Source organism: Fukomys damarensis, unplaced genomic scaffold (genome assembly GCF_012274545.1).
Source record: "Fukomys damarensis isolate Sample0158 unplaced genomic scaffold, DMR_v1.0_HiC HiC_scaffold_38, whole genome shotgun sequence".
Classification (NCBI taxonomy): domain Eukaryota; kingdom Metazoa; phylum Chordata; class Mammalia; order Rodentia; family Bathyergidae; genus Fukomys; species Fukomys damarensis.
In genome coordinates this window covers 19,666,304-19,676,383 of record NW_022900950.1, presented here as the reverse complement: position 1 = coordinate 19,676,383, position 10,080 = coordinate 19,666,304, and the positions used below count along the sequence as shown (strand labels likewise).

At 37.1% G+C, this 10,080-nt stretch overlaps 1 protein-coding gene across 1 annotated transcript; it reads left to right on the top strand.

Moving 5' to 3' along the window:
• The first annotated feature begins 610 nt into the window (after window positions 1–610).
• Window positions 611–1,887, top strand: LOC104868886 (endogenous retrovirus group K member 10 Gag polyprotein-like). Its single transcript, XM_010633866.1, is given in 2 exon segments — window positions 611–1,214; window positions 1,217–1,887. Coding segments are annotated over 2 exon segments (1,275 nt in total).
• The last annotated feature ends 8,193 nt before the right edge of the window (window positions 1,888–10,080 follow it).

Here is a 10,080-nt window from a genome sequence, read left to right as displayed (position 1 = left end):
TGATCTCCTCCCTAATATTGCTTGATGCTTCCTGTTGGCCTGCCTTTAAAAGGAGCTGTTTCTGTGTAATAAATCGGACCTCTTGTCTCCACACTATTGAGTGTGCTGTCCTTTCTTAATCCTCACTCCCCAGCTCAGTTACTTTCTTGTTGTGACGGCTGGACTGCCACAAGTGGCACCTGAACGTGGGGCCTGGGTATCGAAGGATCCAGTGAAGGACACCGCAGAGAAGGAGGCCTCAACGAAAAGGTAAGGAGTGGTGAATTTTCTTGTAAATATTAAAAATGGGAGCTAGCATTAGTTACATGTTTTTTGTACATATTTTTAAAAATGTATTGAGTATAGAGGAACCTGAATCTTATGATGAAAGTGGAACTATTGTTCCCACGGCTCCTCCAGAGCCCCTAGGCCCTGAGGAAGAAGCTGCTAAATGTGAAAATGTATGGCAGCCTTCAATGGCAGCAGCCCATAATACTAAGGATTCACAAAAAGTTCAGCTAGAAGACAGGATGGAAAAAATAGAAAAAGTGATGGAAAAAATAGAAAAATGATGGAAAATCTGTCACAACAAATAGAAGCTCAATGGACTAGTCATAAACTTCCTAAACACATGCCTAGCCCAGTGGCAGATCTTAATCCTTCTCCTTGTGACATTCGGTTAGAAAAGGAACCTTCTTTGATTGCTTTGGCTTTAGGACCTTTTGAAGGCTGGAAGCCTGTGAGAGTAAACTCCCAACTCCTTAAGTCTCCAGTTCAACAGGGTTTACAACAAGCCCTTAAAGAAGGTGAGGATGTATCTGCATTTTCTCTGGCCTACCCAGTTTTTGAGGCTCAGGATGTTCAAGGAAGCATTGTTCGTCAACATGCTCCAATTCCTTTTCAGCAATTAAAAGAATTAAAAATGGCTTGCGCCCAATATGGGCCGACTGCCCCTTTTACTTTAGCGGTGCTAGATTCTCTTGCAACTGAGGCCTTGCCACCTTCTGATTGGAAACAGATTGCTAAGGCTTGCCTAGCTGGAGGAGATTATTTGTTATGGAAATCTGAATATTCAGAACAATGCCAGAAAGTAGCAGATCTTAATAGACAGCAAGGAGAACTTAGTGTAATTTATGAGAAGCTAGCAGGAGAGGGAATTTATGCTGAGGTTACTCAGCAATTAGGTTTTCCCCCAGGTGTGTATGCTCAGATTAATACTGCTGCTAAGAATGCTTGGAAAAACTTCCTTCATCTGGATGAGCGTCAGAAGATATTTCTAAAATCAGACAAGGGCCGGATGAACCTTTTCAAAATTTTTTAGATCGTTTGTTACAAACTGCCAGGAGAGTCATAGGAGAATCTGAAGCTGGTATAGTTTTAGTAAAACAATTGGCCTATGAGAATGCTAATTCTGCCTGCCAAGCTGCCCTTCGCCCTTTTAGAAAGAAGGCTGATTTATCAGATTATGTTCGCTTGTGTGCAGATATAGGTCCTTCTTACACTCAAGGCCTTGCCATGGCTGCAGCTTTACAAGGAAAAACTGTAAAAGAGGTTTTATATCAACAACATAGCAGGGGCCCTCCAAAAAAGGGAAATAATGGAAATTGCTTTGGCTGTGGTCAGGCAGGACATTTAATACGAGACTGCCCACAACATAAAAAAAATGGATCTTTTTCAAAGCCTCCTAAAGAACGTGGTTTATGTCCTAAATGTAAAAGAGGAAAACATTGGGCCAATGAATGCAGATCTAAAAAAGATATTATGGGTAATCCTATCCAGTCAAATGGATGGAGGGGCCAGCCTCAGGCCCTGTATCAAATTTTGGGGGCATTTCAGAATCCGAAACCTCAGATCATCCCTCAAAATCAGTCAAAAAATCTGTTCAGGACTTATCCCGAGCCACCTTAGGCAGTGCAGGATTGGACCTCAGTTCCTCCTCCTATGCAGTATTAACCCCTGAAATGGGAATGCAAGCCCTATGCACTGGAGTTTTTGGGCCACTACCTAAAGATACTTTGGGTCTCTTGTTGGGTAGGAGTTCCTCTACTATGAAAGGGCTTATGATTTCCCCAGGAATTATTGATGAGAACTATACTGGAGAAATTAAAATTATGGTTTCCTCACCTTCTCAAATCTGTTATTCAGCCTGGACAGCGTATAGCTCAACTGATTCTTTTACCCAGGATAGTTACCTCAGGAAAATATAAAAAAGCCATTAGAGGGAATAAAGGTTTTGGGTCCTCAGATGTTTATTGGGTACAGTCTATTGGAGCCAATAGGCCAGAGATAAAATTAATTCAAGGAAAATCTTTTATTGGGTTATTAGATATTGGTGCTGATGTCTCTGTTATAACTGCTGACCAGTGGCCTTCCACATGGCCTTTGCAGGAGACTGTCTCTCAATTACAAGGCATTGGTCAAAGTAAAAATCCTAAACAAAGTACTGATATGTTAAATTGGAGTGATTCTACAGGACATTGTGGGACTTTTCAGCCTTATGTCAATCCTGGCCTCCCGGTTAATTTATGGGGAAGAGATGTCATGCAACAGATGGGAGTTTTATTTATATAGCCCTAATCAAAAGGTCTATAAGAATGGCCATTCAGCAGCAGAAAGATTTTGGCATCCACAAGGTTTTCCATATGCCTTGGTAAAATTCAGAGATCCTTTAACTAGCCAATGGTATGGACCTGACCCCATTTCAATATGGGGCCGAGGATATGTTTGTGTTTTCTTGCAGGAACATGATGGAGCTTGATGGCTACTGGAAAGGCTGATTCGACCTGTGCATACTCCTGCTGATGTCAGTTCCTCCAAGATATGATGCCAATCCTCAAGGACATTGGACTTATATGCCAGATCCTCTCCTTGCACATCCTGTCTCATCTGATTCACGTGAAGTGCCAGTACTGGTGAATAATACAAATATACTTGGTCATTTATAAAGTAATGTTTCTATGTTATAAAGAAAATGAGATTGCTACATTGAGAAGTTTTTCTGGGACAAAAAGGACATTCCTCAATCTTTAACCAACACTACATCAAAGAGTTCATCTGCTGGTCTTAGCCTTTCTTCTGGACTTTGGTGGACAGATTCACATTTTCCTCAAATCAACATTTGAAAACTTGCTGCTGCATTGGGAGAAATATGTTTATGGTCAGATGTCAAAGTTACTAGCCTTAGTTTCAATATTGTTGGCATAGGTGCCTCTAATATAATGTCTTGTGTTAACGCTCCCTATATGTTATTTGTAAAAAGTATAGAGATTGTAAATGGAACTGATAATGAATATGACAACAGCTGTTTTAATTGTAAATTGACCAATTGTATATTCTCAGAGATGATGACTCCCTTTCATTCTGTGATAGTTTTGAGACAACCTCCCTTGGTAATGATGCCTGTAAAAACTTAATGAGTCCTGGTATGAACATCAAGGTTTAAAAATATTGATAGAGGTAGAGAAAGCTATATGTCGAGCCTTTACAACCCATGGTATAACCCCTGCAGATGGCTGGTAGTCAAAGACGGGTAAGAGAATTGTGGAGAAATACCAACCTAAGACAGAGCATGAGTATTAAACTTCTCATGGCTTGATGATGGGTAAGGGATTTCTCTGGACATTTTTCACCTAAGACAGGCACAGTCTTTCTGCTGAGCTGGGAAGCTCCCTGCTCTAAATATAATAAAAAAGGGGGAATTGTGGGAGCCCACAGGCATTTGACATTGGAAAAGTAACTTCTACCATTGAGGCATTGACACAATCTATGACTCTATTTGGCTTTTCTGAGATGAGGGTCTCAGCTATGCAGATGAGATTGACCTGGAGCTCACTGTGTAATCCAGGCTGGGTTTATGGGATTATCCAGGCTGGGTTTATGGTATTACCAGTGTTGACCTGGAGCTTACTGTAATCCAGACTGGTTTTATGGGATTACGGGCGTGCACCACCACGCCCGGCTCAAGGACTTTGTTAAGTTTGACCTTGTGATGGGAGGAACTCAGATAGCCAAAGATCTGATCTCCTCCCTAATATTGCTTGATGCTTCCTGTTGGCCTGCCTTTAAAAGGAGCTGTTTCTGTGTAATAAATTGGACCTCTTGTCTCCACACTATTGAGTGTGCTGTCCTTTCTCAATCCTCACTCCCCAAATCAGGTACATTCGTGTTGTGATGGCTGGACCGCCACACAGAAGAGAAATTTAATTGCTCAAGTTTTATCCCAATACATAACATCTACATCTTTCCTGAATATAACTAAATAGGGCATGGCTTCATTCTCTTGTTATAAAAATATATGCCTTCACACAAATGTTGCTCTTTGGATGATGCTCTTTGAAAGTTCCATAAGCACCGATAATCAAAGAACCTAACTGCAATAGTGTTCACAAAGAAATTATTGCATTGAAATTATATTTGGAAACTTTGGTATATTATTTTATTGTTCAATTTGTCTTTATGTTTTTTAAAATTTATAGATCACCTCATGATATCCACTAGGAAAAATCCATACCTTATCCATTCTATCTCAGTTCCTAATACAAATTTTCTCTCTCTATGGGTGTCCACAATCACACAAAGCAAACCTTATTTATGACGTTTTGACCCATCAAACTTAATATATTTGCATTATTTTTGTAAATTTTGCTTCAACCATGCTGACATTTGCTTTATGGAAAAATTTTCACACAGACACTGTATTTCTCACAAAATTCTTATCTGAGAACAAAGTAAAATTTTTCATATAGATAGAGCTATATTATTCTAGATTACAGCTGTGTGTATGTGTGCTTTATTGTAAAGCCATGTTTTATACATTCTTAGCACATAGAAGTATTTTTTCTATCACTTGTTATAGCAAGTCTTGGTGTTTACAAGTATCCACAGAATTAATTGTATTTTCTAGTTCTCTTGCAGTCTGGTAGGACTGAATTCTACTAATGAAAAATTAGCAAACCAGAATTGTATCATTTTCATGACTTTTTCTTTTTAAGGCTAAAGGTGTAGGGAAGTGGGAAGGGTAGGGAAAAGGACATAAGGGAAAAGAAAAAATATGAGAAGACCAAAAAATGGAAACAAAGTCTTTGTAAATAGGGAAGGGTGAAGGGGGTAAACTGAGGGCAGTGGAATAGGGAAAAAATAAGAACCAAGATATATCACATAAAGGTACAAGATCCCAGTGATGAATGCAACTGTATGATATACCTAAAAACTACCAATAAACTCAATGAGAAAACAAAATAAAATAAATATCTCAGTGATGCTTCTCCTACTTGTTTTTTGCCTCATCTCTCAGCCAGATGCAATAAATCTTGCCAAGAACCTGCTAGTATAAGGGTATCCTGGGCACCTGTACACCTTGAACACTACCCCTGCCATATAGTCTTTTGGCTTATATTTGAATGAAGAAGTGATCTTCCTTTTTTAATAAACGGGATTGGTTTGTTTTAAGAACAGCAATTGTTATTTTCATTAAATAACATATTTTCCAAATACCATCTTACAATGTTGCATCCCAAAAAGAATTTAGTAACTGAGCCATTCTGTTTCTTCCCATTTATATAATTTCTTTCTAACTTCATTATGGTCAGAATATTTAATACTTTATATGTCTATTATTTCACATCAGTTTTCTTCAATAAAATACTCCTGAGGCAAAAAGCAGGATTTATAATTCTGTAAACTGAAAGACATCCTAAATCCAACTGATAACAACTGCTAGGTCTCTAAATCCCTTATTATGAATGTTTTTTCATAGCACACTTCTTGGTTTTACTTTCTCAGTGAAATCTGTCACGTCACCTGGCTGTTTCTCAATTCTCTCACCTTTAGTTTCTTGTATTTCTGCCTTTCTTCTGCTCCCATCCACACACACTACCAACCTTGGTCTATCTAATCACATTTTCCATCTTTTGGGCTGCTGAGTCTTCCTGGAGAAAATTACATAACTCTGCCAAAGGTGGCAGATTTATAGTTTTCAATTTCAGCCAAACCGCTAAAATTGCTTGTCATTCTTTTCACTCAAGTGACTTTGGGTTTGATAGCCTTGACCTATTCAGTGGTGTGAATACAGTTCTCTCGTCCACAGCACCTTGTATTATTCTTGATTGTCAGAGAGAGCCATTTGCACACACTCAGTGGTGAATTTATGAACTGCACTCCCCACACTGTGTTACCCGGTCACTCTCTGCTGTTTCTGCTTCCTCTTGTTCTCACTAGCTTTCACACAGTTGCTTGTGTAAGCCTCCTCAATGCCAATGGTCAGTTTGAAATGTCAGCATCCCTTCCAGAGAGGCTGTCACACAAAGCTCAATGCATTTCTTTTCTCTGTGGATCCACATGATATGGAGCATCTTAAAAGAAATTAAAGTTTCAATTAGGTCATGTAAGTAGTGACTAGGTCTTCAATATAAGATTATTGCAAGCATAACCATTTATAAAGCCATACAAAATCACGTTGCCATATTCAAAGAAGGTAAAATATAATGACTTCTTTTTTTCCAAGCATATGTGTAAATACACAGGTACACATAATAGGTCAGGAGCTCCCTATTAAAGATAGAATATCTTTGTCCTTTTTTGTTCTTATTTCAAGGATTGGTCCTAGCATATTTAAACAACACTTAATTTATAAGTAATAATTATAACAATCTAAACATAGGTTTTTTTATTGAGTTTATTGGTACAGTCTAGGTGTACAATACAATTCCATTCATTAATGGGATCCTGTACCGTCACATGACAGGTCTTGGTTCTCATTTTTTCCCCTTGTCCCTGCCTTCCCTTCACCCCTCCTCCCCTCCCCATTTAAAAACTCTTTATTTCCATTTTTAAATTTTCTCATATTTTTTATTTTCCTTTATTTCCTTTCCCCTACCCTTCCCACTTTCCCTACACCTTTAGCCCTTTTCTTCATATTTCACACTCTTAATTATCCCATTAGGATCTTGTGTACTACTATAGCTTTTCACACCAGAGAAACTATTTGGTATTTACACATGTGTGACTTATTCATTTCACTTAAAAGTATATCCTCAATATGTATCCATTTTCCTATGAATGACTCTAATTTATCATTCTTTATGGCTGAGTAGTATTCCATTTTATAGCAAAACCACATCTTCTTTATCCAGTTTCCAACAGATAGGCAGATGGGCTGTTTCCAAGTTTTAGCTATTACAAACTGTTCCACTATAAATATTGGTGTGCATATATCTCTGTGGTATGAATCAGCCCATGCAAATATAAAGACCTGATTCAAACATGGGTATCTGAAATGAATAGACATTTCTCAAAGAAATAAAAGCAGCAAGTAAATATATGAAAAAATGTTCCACATCACTGGTCATTCAAGAGATGCAGATGAAAACAACACTGAGATTTCACCTCACCCCACAAAGAATGGCTGCTATCAAGAAATGACACAGTAACAAATGTTGGTGGGGTTGTGGGGAGAAAGGAACCCTTCTCCATTGTTGGTGGGAGTGCAGACTGGTGCAACCACTATGGAAATCAATATGGAGATACCTCAAAGAGCTGGGGCCAGAGGTTCCATTTGACCCAGCCATCCCTCTGCTGGGTATCTTTCCAAAAGATTTAAAAATATGGTGCAACCTATGGAAATCAATATGGAGATACCTCAAAGAGCTGGGGCCAGAGGTTCCATTTGACCCAGCCATCCCTCTGCTGGGTATCTTTCCAAAAGATTTAAAAATGAACATAGTTTTTTGTTTTGTTTTGTTTTGTTTTTTACTTTACTCAGTATGAGTGCTTTAACCTCCCTGTTTAGCACCATATTTGAAATTAAATATTATTACTTACAAAATATCTACTTATGTTCAAAACACTCTGCTATCCACTGTGTTCAAGTAGTTATATCCAAATAAGACATGATCTGCCAAAGAAGTTCACATTAAGGAGGCTAAGAAGAAAAAAAATGATCTGACTGTAAGACAGTCATTTAAATTTTCAAAAAAGGAAAAATATGTACCATCTCAATTCATAAGAAAAAAGTTGAAATTTGCAGAGAATTTAAGTAGTTGTCATGTTTGTTCAACAGGATCTTACAACCTTGTGAATATCTACTTTTATTCTTGTTTGCCATATCAAACCCAGGGCCTTCATGGAAGCTGTATTCATTGAAGGAAAAATATTTTTGAAAATGAGTAAATGTAGCACCTGGCATGGTTATAATACAAAGTTTACTGAGAATATACTACAGGAAGAACAGAGTTATTCATAGTTGTGGCCCAAAACGTTACTAGACGAAGTCTAAATCAATAATTGAATCATATGTTCAACTTAATATGGTATTGTACAAACTAACTGGAAGTACAAAAATAGTGAAAGATAATATAATTCTTTAATTTTTAATACCACAGAATACTCTGAAACAGTATAGTAAAGCTTGCATATACCTACCAAAAGTTTTTTTCATGAGCTTGTCACATTCAAACGATGTTAAATCATGCCATTGAGTTGATAATATAGTGGAAAATGTCGGACCTATTTATCAATTACAGTATTTAAGAAAGTTCTTGTTTTTTTTCTGTAAAATCAAAAGATATTTTTGTTTGTACTCTATAAATAGTTTGAGGATATAAATCTCTAATTTTGAAATAAAAGATATAATTAACGAAACACAATGTGCCAATGCTTTTATAATATATTTATATCTGTGTTTCTACGTGTGTATGCATAAATGACCACACATGTACACACACAAAATGACATGGAATAAACATTTAGGCTTCATCAGTGACATTTCTCAATGTTGAGACAAAATATCGAACACCCAAAGTTAAAGGAGGAAAGATTGGTTTAGCCAACAGTTTGTAAAGGCTTCAGTCCATAGTTAGCTGGCACCAAAGCAGGGTTGCATGGCTGAGAGGCATCTCAGAGAAGTAACAGTTTATGACAGGCAGAAGTCAGCAAAAGCAAGCAAGAGACAAGCAACAGTAACAACTTCTTTCTGCCCCACTTACACTCTATCTAGGTTACCCAGTTTAGGGCAGGTGCCAAACCAATCAGTGGACTAATTTAGTAATCGCATACCCTTAATTCCAGCATCACACACTCTAGATCCAGCCACCTCTGAAAAACCCCTACCTATGACTGTGTGAAACTTTGGGGCAACATCTAGACACAAGCCATAACAATAACTAATCATATCAATAAAAATTGTAGATTCGTAGTCTTCCGATTTTTTAATTATACACCATTATGGTCTTCTCCTGAGCTATGTAAATATATCAAACCAGTAAGATGCTTTCTTTCTAATACTATAAGTATTATCTGCAGTGGAAGACTGGTGACTTCTTAAAACTATTCTGCCATTTGGCTAACAGACATTTTCAGCATTAAACAAGAAAAAATCAGTTTTGCAGCTGTTACCTGTTTTATTTTTGCATGTAGACCTGTGTTATGATACTTTTAAAATAAAATGGCAAATCTAGATTGACATTAGAGACAGAGTAATGCTTGATATTTGATGAAAAGCTGTCATCTTCTCTCTCCCTGTCAAATTACCAGCTGCTTCTTTATGACTGGTTTAGTCTAAAAGATGACTTGTAGGCAGAGATCCATTTACAAAGGTCTCAATAGCATATCACTTGCAGAATTGTGAGGGTCAGGGAGTAGCATTAGAGGGAAATGAGACAAGCCATTTGTTTTTGCAAATTGAATTTTATATTCTTAATTATTCAACTTACTTTAGGAACTTTTGCTTGTAGATAAATCAATAATTCAAATATTCCATCCAGAGCTAGGCATGAAAAGGTAAGTGAAAGTCCCCAGCATAATTTCCATGAAAAATTGAGTCTTTGAATCTTAGGCTGTAGGTTTGAGGGAAGTTTTTATTCTGTTATTTGCTAGAGAAATATTTTATCTTAGCAGTTCTTTGTTTCTAATTTAATTTAATTTAGATTTTACTGAATATAGACCTAGATAATTATGAATATGTGTGTGTGTCTCCAGAATGCAAAAAAGAATTGATAGTTAGTGTTTCCTGCCTTTATATTTAGCTATTTTAAAAATAAAAATGTTACAAATGTACTTTATCTAGCCATGGATTTCTTGGAAACTATTTACTAAGTGACTCAGAAA